Source organism: Prinia subflava, chromosome 1 (assembly GCF_021018805.1).
Source record: "Prinia subflava isolate CZ2003 ecotype Zambia chromosome 1, Cam_Psub_1.2, whole genome shotgun sequence".
NCBI lineage: Eukaryota > Metazoa > Chordata > Aves > Passeriformes > Cisticolidae > Prinia > Prinia subflava.
The window spans coordinates 150,790,795-150,810,776 of NC_086247.1; the positions used below are offsets into that span (position 1 = coordinate 150,790,795).

The 19,982-nt window shown below is 40.8% G+C and overlaps 1 protein-coding gene across 4 annotated transcripts in view; it reads left to right on the forward strand.

The window, feature by feature from the left end:
- Nucleotides 1-19,982, forward strand: part of ADCYAP1R1 (ADCYAP receptor type I) — a 139,900-nt gene that overhangs the window by 104,870 nt on the left and 15,048 nt on the right. For all 4 annotated transcript variants that reach the window (XM_063416865.1, XM_063416872.1, XM_063416850.1 and 1 more), the window contains 4 exons: nucleotides 1,403-1,556; nucleotides 6,188-6,248; nucleotides 10,711-10,780; nucleotides 12,653-12,744. In XM_063416865.1, the coding sequence (XP_063272935.1) occupies nucleotides 1,403-1,556; nucleotides 6,188-6,248; nucleotides 10,711-10,780; nucleotides 12,653-12,744 (377 nt within the window). The remainder of the gene's footprint in view (nucleotides 1-1,402; nucleotides 1,557-6,187; nucleotides 6,249-10,710; nucleotides 10,781-12,652; nucleotides 12,745-19,982) is intronic.

Below are 19,982 nucleotides of genomic sequence, written 5' to 3' on the forward strand. Positions count from 1 at the left end.
TAATTTGTTCTTGCCACTCTTCCAATGGTGGCAGCTGCCTCTTTGTTTGGAAACACTTAAAACATAAAACGTGTTTAAATCAGCCATTTTATGACCAGATCTTCAGCCTGGGTAGAGCTTCCATGAAGAAACTCAAGATCTGAAGGTTTAAACACTTTGATGGTGGATCTGGCCCAGAGGATGAAGTCAAATTGGGAACTAATCACTGCCTCCAGCAGGAGCTTCCATTTTATCCACAGATTCTACTCGGATTTTTTGGAAAGTCCTACTTTTGTAGGAGTAATGGCATCTCACAGGGGTGCAGCACTGGAAAAAACATTGTGTCCTACTCTCACAGGACAGAGCTTGGCTGCCACCAAGGCCTTTGTCACAGAAATCATTTAGGTGGAAAAAGCCCTCTGAAACTGAGTCCAGCCATTCCCAAGCCCTGCCAAATTCACCACTAAACCACATCCCCAAGTGCCACATTTACACATCTTTTAAACACCTCCATGCATGGTGGCTCCACCACCGACCTGGACACCCTTCCAGGGATTGACAACCCTCTCAGGAAAGAAATATCCTCAATATCCAAACTAAACCTCCCCTGATGCAATTCAAGACAATTTCATCTTATCCTACCATTTGTTACCTGGGAGGAGAGGCTGACCTTGTTACCACCTCCTGCCAGGGAGTTGTAGAGAGCAGAAATGTCCTCCCTGAGCCCCCTTTTCTCAAGCCTAAACAAACTCCAATCGTTGGGGGTTTTTTTTTAATTTTTTTATATTTTATTTTAATTTTATTTCTAGTTTTTATTTTTTCTTTAATTTGCTCCTTCCTATTTCTATCCATGAATGAAAGCTTCCATTTTTTTTCTTTTTCCTTTTTTTTTTTTTTTACAGCTGATCACTCAGCCTCCTTTTCCCTCACACTTCCTTCCATTTTCTGTCCTTGAGTGACAACTCTGATGATGGATGGCAAGGTAGTGCCATTCCCAGCTGCACACAGGAGGGTTCATCCTCTCAGATCCCATTCTCAGGGCTTTCCACAGCCATCCTGCCATTTCACATCCTTCTCTGGCTTTCTCGGCACACAGCTGGATTTTTTTTCTTCCCTGCATTTAATCCTGGAAGGGGGCTTAACTCCAGCAATTGGTATTCACTGGGGCTGTGGGCCCTCAGCAGTACAGGACGTGCTCAAGCTGCTCTGAAATGCTCCTTGACCACTTCCCACTGGTAAAATTGGCTTCTTCCCATCCAGGCTTTGCAGTCTGAGTGATGCCTGACATTCCCCACATTCTTTAAAACCTTCACCATTAAGACACCAGCCTCAGCTCTGTCCACGGGGAGATTTGGAGAGGTTGAAAGCTTTTTTTCCTCCATTAGCCCCAAGGAATGACTTTGCTCTTCCCCATCCTCTGCAGGTGGAATGCAAAGCAGTGATGGTGTTTTTCCACTACTGTGTCATGTCCAACTACTTCTGGCTGTTCATCGAGGGCTTGTACCTCTTCACTTTGCTGGTGGAGACCTTCTTCCCGGAGAGGAGATATTTCTACTGGTACACCATCATCGGCTGGGGTACGTGGCACTCCTTGTCTCACTCGTGGCATTCCCACATCAGGTTTCAAACTATGAAAAAAAACCCCTATTTTAGTCTTAGAGAAGTGTTGTTACACTGCACCAAGCAAATGATTCTACATAAGGAAAAGGGTTCCAGCTTCACCCCAGGCCCTTGTAGGGGAGGACCCCAGACACTTCTTTGTTTTCCTGACAGTGATTGGCTCAATGCCAAGATGAAAACACTGATGGGTCTCTTTGGCTGTGCCTCAGAAATGTAGCTAGATTCTATTGGCAGCAAGCCAAACTGTCCCTCCTAAAACATCAAATGTTTAAGAAGGAGCACAGAGGTGCTCAGTGCTTTTTGGGGTGCCTAGTCAGGTGTCAGATCCTTCTCTGTCACTTGCACAGAGCTTTTGTTCTTCTGTTTCTGTGTTGTTTGTTATTTCTCATTTATTAAAACCTTTGCTTTACAAAACACGCCCAAGGAGGCTCTCACAATATTATTAAGCCACTCTGGGAGGCTGCAGGTCAGCCCTCAGAGCTGATCCATCTTCAGGGGGCTCATTACACTCTGGCCAGCTGTAAGACTTTATCAAAGTACCACTGCAGCCCAAACTGCGCTGTGATTTTTTTTTTGTGCGTGTGAATAGAGTTGCACTGAACTCTGGAGGACACCACATGCCTTGCAGAGGTGTAATCTACAACAGAAAATTGCCTCCTACGAGATATGATCTGAACATCAACTTCTGCAGCTTAATCAAATCTGCCAGGCTGAGTCCAGTCCATTTTCTAAGGCTTCATTTGTGCCTTTCTTCCAGCTAATAACTAAATTGAAAGTGTATCCGAAGGGTATTCACATCTGCTTTTCCTACCTGGATGGGAAATAAAAATTGCAATGGGAAGGAACAAGATTTATTTCAGAAAAGCCAGTTAAATGATAATAACTGGTGGTAATTATTTTTCATTCTGGCCTTCTGGATATCAATTGATTCCTGTGACATGTTAATGCAGGCAATTCTTTGCAGATGTTTTTGTGCAGAAGTCAAATTGTGAATGCAGAATACATTCACTGAAAATGTTCCCTGAGAAGGTTAAACCCGATTTTTATACTTTTAGAAACTCCTGAAATAGAAATAATCCTGTATATCAATGTGTAAAGTCTACACACAAACCCCATGCCCTAAGCTACTCTCCTTTGAAAAAACATCCTAATGTAGCCTGAACCTTCAAAAAAATCAACAGATGGCCTTTTTTCTTCCCTCCCAAAGCAGCTGTACACAAACCAAAATTTTCATCTCCTGGCAAAGACTCCCAACAGTACGGAGAAAAAAATGTTTCTAGAAGGTATAGACGAAGAGAAGGTACAGAGAGAAAGAAGTGAACAAATTATCATAAATAATCTGTGCCATAAAAAGGCTGTTGGAAATGGATGGTTACTGGAAAAGGCTTTTGGAAAAGCAACTGTGGGAAAGGGTGTTCGGGGTTTCTTTTGTACCATCCACAGCTGTATAATCACATTATAGCTGAGATTAAAGTGATTTTCCAAGGAGAAATTGGGGGTTATGTATATGAAAATCTGCCAATCAGAAAAGAAAACAGTGCAAAATTGCAAATTGTAAAATCTTTGTAATCTGAACATAAATCAGAGGTTGAGTTCCTTTAATTAAGTTTGCACAATTCCTGTACCTGTAGATTTGTCTGAATGTGAGAATACTGAAAACCACCATATATTAACTGACTTCAACAGGTTTGCAATCAGTCCTTGTAATTAATGAACTAGCCAGATGGATTCATTCTGTAAAGCAATCTCAAAATATTTAGTTTTCAGTCGAGTGCCACAGATAATAACTGGCTGTTCAATTTATAGACTTCATAAAATCCCAGAATGGTTTGGGTTTGAAGGGACATTAAAGATCATCTGTGCCACCCTCGTCAGGGACAGCTTCCACTATCCCAGGCTGCTCCAAGCCCTGTCCAGCCTGGCCTTGGACACTTCCAGGGATCCAGGTACAGCCACAGCTGCTCTGGGAATCCCAGCCCAGCCCCTCCCCACCCTCCCAGCCAGGAATTCCCTCCTAAAATCCCACCTAACCGTTCCCTCTGGCAGTGGAAGCCATTCCCTGTGTCCTGTCCCTCCAGCCCTTGTCCCCAGTCCCTCTGCAGCTCTCCTGGAGCCCCTTCAGACCCTGCCAGGGGCTCTGAGCTCTCCCTGGAGCCTTCTCCTCTCCAGAGGAACATTCCCAGCTCTCCCAGCTTCTCTCCACAGTAACAGAGCTCCAGCTCTTGGAGCATCTCCGTGTCCTCCTCTGTGTTCATTTCAGCAGGTCCATGTCCAGCTTGTGTTGGTGAGCACAACACTCCAATCTCTTCAGATTCAAAACAGCATCAATAACATCCAGTAATAACTCTCCAGAATTGGATTTTTTTTTTTTTTTGGGTTTTTTTTTTTTTTAAAAAACACAATTATTTTCTCATCTCCTGCCTGTTTCAGTGGGACTCGCAGTTCCCCTGACCTGGTGGGAACAATTGGCAATTTGCAAAGCCAACAGAGGCACTCCCAGAGTCTGGATTCAATCCCTGGAGGGCAAAGGCAGCCCCTCACTCGGGGCTGGTGGGGAGGGAGCTGCTCTGAAGCAGGGAGGAACAGGAGCTCAGCACTTTGCAGCATCTGGGTGCTGATCTGTCTCTCCAAATGTGCTGAGGTGTCAGCGTCCTCATCTTCAGGGATTAATGGGAGCTGCATATGGCTCTGTTCACCCAGGCAGTTCTTTCTTCCTAAATCTGCAAGATGCTGCTGAGTTCTCTGGGTAGGCTGCTGTCTTCTTGAGCTCTGCTGGTGCCTGCTCCTAACTCAGGGCAGCACAAGTCAGCAAAAATAAATCGCAGCCTTCAGGGCTCCTCTGTTTTCCAGCGTTCCTCAGAAGCTGAAAAGGAGGTGATGGAGAGATGGAAATCTTTTGATGTAAAGAAAAGTGGTGTGAGTAAATGTATATTCAGACAGCAGATGAATCTGATCCAAGCTGATCCGAAACGTGGGGGTTTTAAATGTGTTTTTATGACACATTTAGTTTTGATTCTGCCTTCCTGCACATTTTATGGATTTGGAACGCTATTCATAGCACCAAAATTTATACTGAAGAAACGAAATAAAACATGAGCACTGTGTTTTATAGAATCATAGAATGGTTTGGGTTGGAAGAGACTTTAAAACTCATCTTGTTCTCATCCCCCTTCCCTGGACACTTCCAAGGTTGCTCCAAGCCTGATCCAGCCCAGCCTTGGACACTTCCAAGGATGGGGCACCCACAGCTCCTCTGGGAAAACATTTGATATTTCACGGTTAATTTGATAAAATTGAAATTAATTTTTGCTATCTAAAAATTAATTTTAACTCCTTTAAGGGCAAAAAGGGTTTTTCTCAGTGTTTTGTAGGTATTCACCTGTGAGAAAAGACGACTTCAACTGGAATTAAATATGCATGATTTCTGCTCCCCAAAACCTGTCATTTATTTCTTTATATCATTTTCCTTTTGAATTCTTCTCTGTATGGTTGTTTGAAGGAGGAGGGCTCCTCAGTCCCCCAATTTTTATTTCTGGTGGTAGGAATATAATTAGACAGAGACTCATCTAAGCTGGTTCAAATGACTGACTAATTAATGTGACATCAACACAGCCTTGCAAAATGCATTAAATATAATTGTTCCTGTCAACTTACCACAGTCCTGTTCACTGCTGGGAGCTTATCTGGGGTTATCAAGGTCCTTGTTTTCTTTGCTTTTTAGCACTTTATGTTTTCCAGTGGTGCCTGAGCAGATGTCACCAGTTTCTTAGTCAAAGGTTTTATTTACCATACGGTGGAGATCCAACTTACCCAGGGTTGTCTTGCATAAATGCATTATTTTATAAAAATATTTCCACTGGGAAAAAGAAAAAAATCACACTTCTCCGATTTTCAGAAGTGAAAATAAATCCAGGTTTCTCAGTGGGTTCTTACTGTTTTAATTGAATTCGCATTCTATGTGCATTTTTTTAAAGTGAAGAAATGTCTGAAATAGGAATTAAATCCTTACTCCAACATTCTCTTTTTGGAGTCTGTTGTTTTGGTATTTTTTCAATGAAAAAAAAAAATTAAATATTCCTGTGAGCAGAGGAAACTTCTTGTCTGTGGATTTGTTTTGATTGAATAAGTAAAGAAAAGCTGATTATTTACCCAGTAACAGAGAAAATGCAGCATATGTAAATCATTTACAACAAAACCACAGGAGGACACACAGAATCCAGTAATCCCATTCCAGCTCAACATCTGGCACTGCAATGCTTTTCTGATTCCAGTAGCTCCAGACACAGATGTGGTTGATTGTGTTCTGTCCAGATTTATTTTATTCCTCGTGCAACAAGGTGCAGTAAAACACTGAGCAGTAATGACCTGGCACAGCTTTATTCTTTCCTGTCACCAGTTTTGCCCCTACAATCCCACCCCTGGTTGAGAGGGATGTTTCTGGAGCTCTGAATTAACTCAATAAATTGCATTATCCCATGCACTGGTGCTGTTGGGGAACAAACCTTCAGTGGAGAGGTTGCATGAATGCTCCTTGCTGATCATCAGGCGTGTCTGGAGTGTTAATGTGTCCCTGTCTTGTCCTCTGCAGGTACCCCAACAATCTGTGTCACTGTCTGGGCAGTGCTGAGGCTGCACTTCGATGACACTGGGTAGGTGTTGCTGTGTGGGAAACGATTCCAGGGCCCCATCCAAAGCTCAAAAACCCTCTCAGTGAAAAAAATCCTCCTGATGTCCACCCTGAACCTCCTGTGGCACAACATTTCCTCCTGTTCTATTTTCTCCTCTCATTTCTGACACCCATTTGTGTACAAACACCATTCAGGTCCAGGGTTCAAGCACTTTTCTGTTCTTGGGGTTACAGTTTGATGTCTGTGCCACCCCTGCACTGGGGAATTCCTAAAGGAAGATCCAGGCATCAAACCTGCAAACCTGCAGCTGACCCCACTCCCTGCTCCATGAAATGACTGGAGCCCAGGATATGGTTTGTCTCACTTATAAGAGCTGAGAGTGGAATCCCACACAATTCTCTGCTTCTTTCCCTCTGGTTGTGGAGGAAAATGAAGGTGATGAAGTCAACTGTAGAAATTTTTGGAGATAAATCTAGTACAGTGAAGGAAATCTGCACAAGGCATTACTGAGCTCTGATTTACCAGGACAATTAGGAGCTTAGCTTCCCACTGAGGAGGGCTTTCCATGAATTTTGCAGGGGAGATGAACAGGTACAGGACAAAAATCCACATTCTGTCTTCTGTGTGGGAAAAAAAAATCATAAAAATTCAGAAAGGTAGGTCCTTCCCAAATTGTCTCTTTTGGTAGGAAAAAAACCCCAACCAACCAACCAACCAACCACCAAAACCAACCAACAAACAAACAAAAACAAAACAAAAACAAAACAAACCCACAAAAACCCACCAAAAAACCAAACCAAAACAAAAAAAAACCCACAAAAAAACCCCAAAAAACAAACAAACAAAAAAACCCCCCACAAAAAAAACCCTGCAAATAACCTGTTCTAAAGGACCAGAAGGAAAAGTTGCTCCCAGGGCTGGCCCTGCATATTTTGTATTTTGTCAGTATCTGCTCCCAGAGAGGAGCAGATGTGGCAGGTAGGAATGGATCTGTATTTACACCCTGAAAAGACAAACTTGGCAATGCTTTTTCATGAGAGCTGTGTTTGAACCTGGTGAAAGGTTAGAAAAAAATGAGGCAGACTGAGTAGAATTTCAAAAATCAGTCAGTGTTTTTTTGAAAACACAGAATTGAGGGAAAGGCACTTCCTACCAAAATCCCATTTCCAAGTCATTGAGGCTTATGCTTTGGTTTTGCCTAATATTGGAGATACCTGGATGCAAAATTTCCCCAAAACTCATTGTTCTGTCAAGTTTTTTTTCATCCTTGTTCTTTCAGACTCTCTCTGGAGAGCAGATAAAGCCTTTCCTCCACTGGGGATGCCAGTGCTGTGACCCAATGTTCCATTTTGACATTAAGACAAATTAAATCATTTCTTTCCACGCAGAACAAGCCAGAAACCCCTGTTGTGTCATTATTTGGATTACAGCACTGGCCCTGAAAGCACTAATTTCTCTTACAAGTGCAAACAGCTCTTGCATTTTGCAGGTAGGGAGAGTGTCTTGCAGAAGGAATAAAGAATAAATTAAAAAAAATTTAAAAAACCCAAACAAATCAAAACAAACAAAAATCACCATTCCTTTTATTTAGGGAAGCTATTTAGCATGCAAGACATTTAGACAGGTTCTAGCTGAGAGTCTCAGTGGTTACTTTTTAAAAATCAGCCAGCTTTGTTCTGGGAGTGGGGGAGAAGCCAGCATGAGCCTGAAAACGTTGTGGAAATTACTGAACTGGAAAACCACAGTGGCAAAGGCCTGGGCTGAAATACAGGCTCAGAGCCTGAGCCCCCTCCTGCCTGTTCCTTGTAAAACTGGCAGAGCTCCCTCTAGTTCAGCTCCTGCCTTCCATCCCTGGGAATGACGGGATCCAGGAGATAAATGCAGCTGTCTGTTCATCCAGAGCTCTGCTCCTGGTTTAAGTGGAGCTATTCCAGACCTGGCCTCTGCAAATGGAAATCACATCCCTTCCCCAGCCCCATGGCTCCCTTCCCTTCGTCCATCCTGGAAAAGAATAATTCCTTTTTATCCTGTCTGTAGGGAAGCATTTGACAGAAATTAGGGAGCTTGGTTACATAGTACAGAAAATTCTAAAATTCTAAAATTCTAAAATGTCATTGATTCCCACTCTTTTACCTGAGGAGGAGATGGAGGTTCCTTCCCTCACATTTATCCTGTAGGTGTCTCAGGGATTGGACATCCTTGAAAGTCCTTGAGAAAAACCTCTGTGAGAGCCTGATCTGATTCATTGTTGACATCTGCAAGGTGGAATTTGGGAATTGAACGCACTGGGGACACATCCTGTAAGAACAGAGCAGTGGCCTAAGTAGAAGAAAAGGTCTAAGAAGAGGAGAAGAAAAAAGCAGAGAGGTCTAAGAATAAGAATTTGTGGGGGGTGATTTATCACCCCAGAAAGCACATTTAAAATACCTCAGTGTGGGAAAAGTAAACCCAAAACAAACTCCCAAGTTCTCTTCATCCCAGCCAGATTCTGGGATAATTACTGGGCTGTTGGTCTCTACAACTCAGATAATGGAATTAGAGGTGGATTCCTATCCCTGTAATTCCTCATTCCTACACAAAGTGCCATGCACCAATATCCATTTGTACAGCAAAATTAATATGAGAGTTTGCCCAGATTCTTCCAACATTGCTCAATTCGCTGAAGATTTTCAGGGCAGATTTAATGTCCATCATAAAGAGGTTGAGCTCTGCAAATAATGGGTAATTTTCAGAAGATAACTCCTAATTTATAAATGTATACAAAGAATTTAAAAGATAATTGGTGATTTTAGATCCATATCAGTTGATCACTGACAAAAATCTTGATTTCCAGACTGTGAGTGAGGAGATCCCTCTGAGCATTTACCCCTTTCAAATATTTTAAATTGGGCTTCCAAAGTGAGATAACTAGAAAATATTAATTTGCACTTGAAAATCTCAGTTATCAGTTCCTTAGATTTTGGGTGATTTCTGTGCAAACAGAAGCAAAAATACATCATTTTGTGTAAATTTGACACCCCACCTCTGAATTTTCTCAATTCTCACCAGCTGCACCACACACCCCCTTATTGTTGGTTTTATGGGAATCCAGTAAATTCTTGCTCATCTGAAGTGAATAAAAAATTGTTTAACTGAAAATAATGAATATTGTTCAACTGAAAATATAAGTTTAAATGAAGTTTCTAAACCAGGCATCACTCAGCCATTTGGGATTTCTCTCACACGCATTTTGATGATGGGATTTTAGCTCTTTCTCCTCACTTTCACACATGTATGTAGTCTTGTTTAAAGATTTTCACTTTTCCCCCAGATGCTGCCACACAACCATTTTAATGACACACAAGTTGCATTAAGCTCTCATGAGACCAGCAGGGTTTTATTCCTGAATGTTCCTCCCCATTGTTCTTTGGCATTTGACAAATGCACCATGACAGCCTCTGCTGGGACTTTGGCTCTTTTCCCAGTGGGAAGGAAAAATTCTTTCTCAGAACTGCAGGTACAATTTAGACAGATTTCTGTGAATTTGTGTTTTCTAGGGAGAAAAACAGGGAAGAAAGTGGAGACAAATGAAAGAAAAATTTTAGTTGACAAATTCCTGATGCTTTAAAAGAGTCATGAAGACATTTCTCAATAATAAATAGTAGTCATTATAATAGTGTAGCAGGGCCTGGAAAATCAGATTCTTTTCATTATTTTTGGTTTTCTAGCTCTAAAAATGTATATTGACACTCAAACCCTCTGTGAATATAAGCTATATATTTGAATGTCCAAGTGCACCTATGTGAAATAAACTTCTGCAGAATCCTTTGGTGATTTCAGAGACAGACTTTAAATTCTGGGGTAGAAATGTCATTTTATTTATGATTACTCACTAGCAACAGCTTAACAAAGGAGCTGACCCCAACTGTTGCCCAGTATTTGATCCTGCTCAGGTGAATCCTGCATAAGACTTGCAACTGGAATTTTCCCAATGACTGGAAAATCATTCCAATATGTGAATTCAACCAGGCTTACTGGAAGTTCCTGGTGTAAAATTCTTTGTGTCAGGGTCAGAAAAACACATTCTCATCTGTTAACCCTGGGAAAATAAGTGAGACATAAAACTGGAATAATGATCAAAAAACTCCCATCCATTGACATATATATATATATTTAGTGGCAGCTTTACAGTTGTATTATAAAGACAGAAACACACTTAAAGGGTTTTTTCCAAAGTATCTAAGCTGTTTAGTAGGAGGTACCATTGAAACTGCCACAAAACCACTTATTTTACTTCTAATGACTGTGGAAAGGCTGCAAAAGAAAGTCGCAATAAGACAAAGTAAAGAAGTCACTTCCAACTTAGATAAAATAATTTAAGGTGCAAATCCAATCTCCCACATCCTGCCCCCTTAAAAACAATTGTAATTTCATTAATCTCACTGCTATGTCCTGTTTTCTTTCCTTCTCTTTCCCCCTCCCATTCCTTCCTTGACGGCTGCAGCTGCTGGGACATGAACGACAACACTGCCTTGTGGTGGGTGATCAAGGGTCCCGTGGTTGGGTCAATCATGGTGAGTAGCACCTGCAGAAGGCAATTCCTCTGCTCTCCTGAGGACAAATAACCAATTTAAACTTCTCCAAATACTTCACAAACTGTGCTGCATCCCTGTGCTGGACTGGCGGGCAAATTCTCTAAACTTCTGTCACTTGCCGCCCACAATGCCAAGGAATTTCATTATTAGGAAGGAATAACACTAATTAAATGATGGAGCTTTGCCTGCAAGCAAAGACTGTAGGAAAGGAGTTGTTCAGTTGCTTAAACACAGACACAAATGGCATCATTAGGACCCCAGAGCAGGTGGAGAATTTGTTTGGGGCTGGCAGAAATATCCATACATAGGATGTATGGAAATTCTGGGCCCATTGGGGTGGCAGCTGAAGGCCAAGTGGGACAATCCAGGGCATCTAAATAAATAGTAAATGTCAGTGACCAGGAAAATAGGCTCTGTCTGCTGAATGGGATTAATCTCACTACATTTATTTATCTAATATTAGATTTAAAATTGTATTTGCTTACAGTGCAGGATGCTGAATTGTCAGCAAGGTGTCTGAGCTCTCTTTAATTGATGGAACTCTTGGATTTGGCTCCATTTTTGTCAGATACCTGCACATGGAGGACTGAGAGGTTCTAAACTGCTCTGTTTGGGCTTCACAGAGTAGCTAAAATTGGAAAGAATCACTAGAAGTCGTTTAGTCCGACCTCCCTGTTTAGGCAGGGTCCCCTAGAACACATAATTCAGGATTGTGTGCAGATGGATTTGGAATATCTGAAGAGACGAAATATTCTGGTGCTCCAAATAATTTTGGGGTTTTAAAAAGCTGTTGGGCTCCTGCTTTTAGGAAAATAAATTGAGCCCCTGGACAATGTGGTCAGTGGCACCTGAAAATGTCGGGCTTGTCACATGTAAGTGTCTCATTCTGGGCACCATAAGTTGCTCTCCAGGCACAGAATTAAGCAGATTTCCAGTGGCTTTTGTGGGAATTCAGCCATCCAGCTCACAGGTAACCAATAAAAAAGGAGGGGTTTATTCTCTTTTAAAGTCTTTGGACAGCTCTGTAAATTCCAGCAATCATCAGATAAATGAAAGGAAATTCAGCCAATTTCAGCACCAAGATAGAGAGGGTTCAAAACCCAGGTTTTTGCCTATGTGTGAATTTTCCTGTCTCACAAGCAGGTCCCATGAGGGATCATGTTCTGCTTGGGGAATCAGTTAAACCTGGTTTCTATTGAAAGCATTAAAGAACCAAGCAACCAGCAAGGGACAACTGGGCTCCTCCATCCCTTTGTAGCCCTCAGGTCAGACAGAAACTGCTGGAAAAGATGCTCATATCTATTTTCTGGTCTCCCTAAAGGAGTATAAGATTTTGTAATGGGCCAACTTAAATTTCCACTGTTCTGGCTTTAAGAAGCTATGGAGCTGATAGCCAAATCTCAAGCCAAAGCATTTAAATAAATCAATTTTATCATTCTCCAGGTTTTTAAAACCAATGGAAACTGTTAAACTGAGAAGCCAATTGGTCAGAAAATGGGAATTAAAAATGTGTTTAGTCTCAAGGTCTTTATTTTATGATTGTTTTTTGTGCAGAGATCGTTCTTTTTACTCTGGACAGGTTGATAATTAAAAACGTTGAAACGTTTCCATTTATATTTCTCTTCTCTTGTCTTGAAACTGCAGAAATTCTGCCTCATTTTATCTGCAGCAAGGGGGATAAGACCTTTGTAAACTTTGTCTATTAATCCTGGCCCTATAAAACTTTTAGACTGTGGTTTGGAGAAGAAAAAAGGGAATGTAACCAGCAAATCACTGGGAATGTCTCGTTCTCATACTTTGTAAAAGTATGTCATTGTCACAATTTTTTTCCTTTTTTTTTCTTTCCCCCAGATAAACTTTGTGCTTTTTATTGGCATAATTGTGATACTTGTGCAGAAACTCCAGTCACCTGATATCGGGGGCAATGAATCCAGCATTTACTTGTAAGTACAAATAAAGCAGTAATCAATTTAAATTACTGATATGCACATAGGAAAAACCCACAAAGTAAAAAAGAAACCTCAGCTGAATTAGGCTGATTTTTGAAAAGAGTTGCAAGGTCCATTAAATTATTTTGGTTGATTTTTACTTTAATTTTTCAATCCATCAGCTGTGAAAGTGCATTTTAATGCCAGCTTTCACCTTTCTTTAAAAGGCCTATACAATAAGCATGAATACAAGATTAAAACCAAACCCAAACCAAACCTGTAATGTTTTTACATGTCAGTTATCTGCAAATTGACACCTTGACCAGGTATAAAAATTGTTGCTATACTCATGGGATGGTTTGCTGTGCTTCATAAATTCAGGACATGGTTCAGAGTTCACTGAAATCAATGAGATTTGGTGAAAAGGTTTAATTAACTTCAGGCTGAATTAGAGTGTAGGAAGATCCCCTAGACATGCTTATGTCTCTTGTAAACTTAAATGCATTCCACTTAAGCCAAGCATTTCACACACATCCCCTTAAAATTGTTTTAAAATGCACACAAATCCTAAAATTTCCCGCTAGATGTTTGTAGCTTTGTGATTTATATGGGGTTTTTTTGAGCTGGAATCCTTTTTATTGGTTTTGACCTCATGAGAGGGCAGAGGTTTGCCAGTTGAGGTGGTCCTCATTATTATTTTGAGTGCATGCAGTCATTCTCCATATAAAAATTATATTATTTTCTGGAATAACTAGGATATGGGGCAGCACATCTGCTGTTGGCCTAAACACCACACACATTTGGTTTGGGGATTTTTTTGTGAGCTTGGGTGTTTTCTTGCACTCAAGTAGGACTATTTAATTTAGTACTAAATTCTTGATTAAAATAGACAAGCTATGAACACCTTAAATAAAACTAAAAGATGTTAGGGTAAAGTAGCAGATGCCTATTTTGTAGCAAATATAATTATCCAGTGATTAGTTTCACCCAAAGTAACCACAATCATAGTATAATGATGTCATCCATCTAAATGACAATTTTCAGGGAAAAATATGTCCTCCAGCTGCCTATTTTTCTTTTTTTCCCCCTGTTATCTAGTTTAGATTTGCATTAAATAATAATATTTTCTACATCAATTTTCATGTCTGTAGCCAGACATCCACTTACTGAAAGCACTGCCCCTTTCAGCTTGCTCTAAACCTTGTTTCCACGGCCAAAAAAATCATTCTTTAAATTGATTCTGTGAGTGGATTCACCTCAGAAAAAAAGCTGAGGATGAGAGTTAGTGACTCGTTTAACTTGTGCATGGTCTGCCCAGGGCTTGCATGAAGGCTTCCCATGGATGTGCTGCTGGGAAGTCATCCCTGAGCCTTGGATTGTAATTAACACCCGAGAGGAGTCTGAATTTTTTAGTGCATGTTTGGTGTCTGCTGCATATTTCACATATGAAGCAAAGCATGCCGTGGCCTCCAAAGGTTTAACTGGGTTACCAAACATCCCTTGTCATCTTGGATCAATATGGTGACTGGGTTTTGCTGGTGTTTTTCCTATGTGTATAGCTAGCCACCAAAACCAAGAGAAAACATCATATTTTCTGTTCCATTCGCTGCCATGATTTATTTTATTTTATTTTTTTTTCCTCTCCTCATATTTTTTTGCAACTTTTATGACCGGGTGTGTATAAATCGATCTCGCATTGATGTATGTGTTATGGAGTGGAGTGTTGTTTATCCAAACAGATTTGACAGCAGAGAAGTTCACACAGGGACGATGAAAAGGAATGGAATTAATAATTCTGTGCAGATACAGACCAGACAGAGTCAATATTTGTGCACACATACCCTGTACAAAAGAGAGTTTGGAAGGAAGGAAGGCAGTAGATCATAATCTGGTTCTGTCACCATATTGAAATATCTCACATTTAGACTGTGGCTCATATTAAGCATTTTCCATGTTCTATTTTGCTGTTTCAACCTATTACAGCATCATTCCATCAAACCAAATTCCTCATCCAGATCTTTATTCCAGAAACATCTTTAAGCACTTTGCCTTTAGTAGTGAGGAACTGTGAGGTTGAGGAAGGATTTTCAGCCTGTTTCTGAAGGTAATACCACATGGATCTGCAGCAGGGATTGGGATTTATTCCAATATCAGTCTTCTATTTTTTTGGAATAACCCTTTAGACAGCTGGTACTGCAATCATCAAAAAAAGAAAATGGAAGACCCCAAAAACTTGGCTACTGACTTGGAGCAGGATTTCTTTTTTTGTGGTACCTGTTTAGGTTCAGGTCCTGTTAAGGACTATTTTTGTTAGAAAAATCTACCTCTGGTTCTACTTCACAGACACTGTGGTAATGGTTCTGCAAAAGCACTTAAGCCTGTATTTGAGCTTTAAAGCCCTGGGGATGGGCTTAAATTCAAAGATTAATCATAGATTGCTACCACTGAGCATTCTTTATTAAATCTCCCTCAGGAGAAGTTAGGTGGGAGCTGTGGCAGGACCATGGCAGAAGAGAGCACTGCAAGGGAACTGAACTTTAATTAATGCAGTGCAGACACTGAGGAATGTAAGATTTGTTTGAAAAGAATTCAAACAAACATTTTTATCATTTGCCACCCATTACCAGAGCTTTACTCCCATAAATTAAAAAAAAATTTAGACTTCCTCTCTAAACAACCTGATCATTGTGTGCAACAGCTTTTGCCTCTAGGCTGGCAAAAGCTTGGAACCACGTTGTTAATTCCTGACGATTTTCCTGGAGTGGCCAAGTGTTTTCATGGTTATAAACTTCCATTTTCTCCACCTGTGTGTTCAGTCATTCATCACCAGTCTCACACCTCCCCAACCTTTCCTCATGCCTTTAGTCCCCTCAGAGCTGCCTGCATGCTGCTGATCCCATCCCAGCCCGAGATCCCAAAAACCCAGCAGGTTCTGGGAGAGCAATCTCTCCATCTTTCTTTGGCTGATGTTTTCAATAGAAACTCCTCTCTGTGGCTGAAAATATTGGAGGCTAGATCCATCAAAATGTATGAGCAGCTGAGGTAGGAATTCAAAAAAGAAATAGAAGACATCCCCTTAGTGATCGTTTTAATTCTATTATAATTCTGGGTTATTTCTCTAAGAAACTTTCATACTTCCTCCCAATAGTTATCATAACCATCAGTTACTTTTTAGTGTGAGGAGAGCCAAAGATGTAGGATATTGTTCTTGAAACATTTCTGGTTTCAGTTAATCTTGTGTCAATCCTGAATAATTCCACCAAATTAAGCATCAGACTGAAGCAAAATCAGTAATGCAAATGGAATAGATTTTTATCTGAGGGAGAAGTTCTGAGATCCTCAGGTGGTGGGGAAGCATAAAGAGTTATTGATCGTATTTTTAGAGTAATTAAGACAGCTATTAACGTAGTTCAGGCAGGTTTCTCACCCCAGCTGGTGAAATAAGCAGTAACATGCCATGATTACAGACAGAAAATGGTCTGGGTTGAAGGGGCCTTAAAATCATCCAGTTCCACCCCTGCCATGGGCAGCCTTCCACTGTTCCAGGGTGCTCCAAGCCCCATCCAATCAGGCTTTGAACATTTCCAGGGATCAAGGGGCAGCCACAGCTTCTCTGGGAAACCTGTGCCAGGGCCTCACCTCCCTCACAGTAAATAAATTCTTCCTAATATCCAATCTGAACCTACTGTCTTTCCATTTAGAGCCATTCCCCCTTGTGATATATCCTATTTAATCTCACAGAACAAACAGCCGTGTCTTGAACTGGTGCCTGTATTTCCCATCCAGTTATAAATTATTTAATTTGATTCCAAACTGAAAGAACCCCCTGATTTTTAACAACCTCCAACACTGTTTGTAGATATTTTGAAGAAGTAGGAGATTACTTTGGGATAGTTACCCCATGCTGAGAGCCAAGGAGCATCACCTCAGGAGTCTGTGAATTAAAGGGGATCTCACAGTCCTGGGGACTGCAAACACACATTCACAGCCCTGCAATGGCTGGTTCAGCACTCAGAGCAGCACCTCAGGCCCACAGAATTTGCATGACTTTATCATCTATCAGTTTCTTCTCTGGAATTTTAGGAAATAAAATATCTTGCCAGAAAATAAACTGATCTGGCAAGATTTCACTGTTTTTTACCATGAAAAATCCAGCCAGCAGTGTGTAACCTGATGTGTCAGAATCTGTTCTCAGACATCCTGCTTTTGGTCAAGTTGTTGTGGAGAGAGTACATCACCCCCCCAGAAAAAAACCACCATATTTCTACAGAAATGCCTACACAAAGCTTAGATCCACACTGTTATTTTCACAAGCGTTGTTGCAATTGCTGAAATATTCACTCTAGAGAGAAAATCATCATCATCACTACCATAAAACACCACAATATTTAGTGGGTGCATGATGGTAGATGCATGCTGGGATAACCCTCAAGGTTAAAAAGACCCCACACATTTCCATCAAATCTTTGTTTCTTCATTCATTTTCAAGGATCAAGCACATATAACTGAAAAAAAAATCTTTCTATTTTACTATGATTTCCAGTTTATCACGACTGGTATAATTTGGGAGGGGGAAGCTTGTTTCTGCTTTTGCTTTGACAGATTCTTCATAAATTTTGTATCACATGTTGAAAGCTCAATGAAAAGAAAACAAACCCCACATATATATCTAGCTAATTCAGGTCTACGTCATTCCTCCACTCAGCATCTTGCTGGAAAGAAAGGAGAATCATGGCATATATCATAGGTAGGTATGAATTTACCCGTGGTGTGACCTAGAGGGTCAGGGCAGCCAAAGCAATGTTGTAACCCAGATGTTTTGGTAAACAACACTCCTCTAAAATCCACCTCCAAAGCCACTGGAAACGCAGTGATTCATTCTGCTACCGCTTTGTCTTGCTGCAAGTGCTCAGACTGCCAGAGTTGATCATTATTGACAGGCTCTTGGTGCCAAAAGGGCTCATTTTTTTTGGTTTTTTTTGGACGAGCAAATGGCAGATGTTGGTTGGACATTGTGTTCTCTAGGAGGGCACTGCAATTTCTGACCAGCTGCCCAACCACCCAGCAACAAAAGGAGCTCGTTTCCTTGGGTTAATCCTTCTCCACCACAGGGAGATGGTGGAAAAGGATTAACCCAAAACTGCCAAACACAGATGATGGTCATTTGATGTCAGTGCATGAGCAGCAGGGACCCAGTGCTCCTTTCTCAGGAATGCCAGGGGAGTAGATTCTCGCTGCTTTGATCGACACTAATTCTTGATGGGCTTATTTAAAGTTCTAGAAAAAAAATGTGCTCATTCACTCTTATACTTTTTATGTGAATTGCCTAAGGCAAATTATTATTCTGGGTGCTGGTTGGATTTTTTTTATTGTTTGTGTTTTTTACTTTGGAATTTTTGGGTGGAAAGGATGGGGCTGTTCATTTGTGCCAATCTTTTCAGGTAGGAATTGGAAAAACCTGAGTGTACTCATTAGGAACGTAAGATCATACAAGCTATGTGCCATAATTAGCAGGAGTGTAATTAACAGGGATGTTAACTATCTGTTTTCAGATGAAATAATCAAAAGCCCTATTCTGCTTTGATGACGTAACCGTGGTTTCAATTGCTGTAAAATCAAACAGCACAGAATATTTAGTTAGTTTATAATGTACCTGGGAGCTGTTATTGCTACTGAACAACTGAGGGTAAAATCCCTAAATCCCTCAGGTGTCTGTGGCAAGGACAGGAAGATGAATTTTTGGTTGTCAACTCTGCTTTCCCAGCCTAAACACTGTCCTGTCATCCAGTGCATCCTTTAGATTCTTACATAAATGATGAGATCAGACTTAAAACTATTTCTGCCTTAAAAGGGTTTTTTTTATTTCATGGCCACGTGCCAGAGGAATATTCCAGAAGAGCAAATCAGTATTTACAAAGGAAATTCCATTCCATTTCCAGTGATATGCAAGCACCTGACCAGAGCCTTGGCGGGATCTGATTTTGAAATAGTGGATCACAAATCTTATTTCTTGTTGTTACAAAATCACCTGTGACGAATGCAACATTAAAAAGAGTTCTGCTTCTATTATCTGGAAGTCTTTAGAAGGGAAATTTTAGGGTGCAAGGCCTTGGCCTGTGCAGGTGGTGTCTGTGTGGTGCAGGCTGACTCCTGTCCTTTTTCCTTTTCAAGTAATATTGAAAAATAGGCTGACTTTGTCTTTAAACACAATTTCTGTGGCTGTAAGGCATTTTTATGGGAAATTTTATGGTTTAAATGGATGTACAGACAGAGAAAAGGATACTATGGTGTTTTTTGTTATTGATGAACTCATGAGATTTTGAAATCTGCCTAGGTTTCATGTGTAAGAATTCTCTAATAATGACAAAATTTCTCTTTGGCTCCATGATCTGTGGCAGCCTTAGAGGACAAAGTTCTTTGTCCACAAGTTGCATCCTAGAAGAGCAAAGCACAGACTTTTTCCCCCCATGTGTCACAAGAGCAAGCCATGAACTGAAAAAAAAAAAAAAAAAAAAAAATTGCATTAGAAGAGAAGATCAATAAAAGATGCTCCTTCTCTTGAAAGATCAAGGAGGTGTGCAGGTTGGTGAGGGAGAGAATAATGCCAGGTTTTAGCCAACACTACAATTCTCTTTATAGAAGTGATTTTTATATCTTTTTTAAAGAAAACACAGCAAAGCTTGCTGCACTCTCAACAGTTCTATCAAGGGTTGGGTTAACCCTAACAACCCTGTTCCCACAGAGTTCGAGGCACCAAAAAAAGGGTAAACAGTGTTTTATCAGTTCCCATTGGAATGTTAACAGCATGTACCCAGAAATTTCAGATCTGAACACCTTTCAAAGACAGCACCAAAGCCACCATGGCTCAATGCCATAGCTGGTATGGATCAGAGCTCAGAACACCTGGAGAGGCCCAAGCCAGAGGGATTTGTGCATAAGTTCTTGTGTCTGTAGAGTGCCTGGGTAAATACAGGATTTTGCCCACGCATGTGCTGTCTGAAACACTTCAGATACCTAAAATTGTTCCAGCCTTGCTGCTTAAAAAGCCACAAATACTTCAGCAATGTGCACAATACAAAGGTTGTAAAGGGAGAGTGGCTGCACTTCACTAAATTTGCTGTAACCTTGTAAATTTTGCTGCACACTGGAGCTTCCTGATTAGCAAAAAAAAAGCAGCTTCTGGAAAGAGAATCCAGAATGGATCTCAGATGTGTTTCTGAGGTCACTGCACTTGGTCAGAGTGAACAACCTAA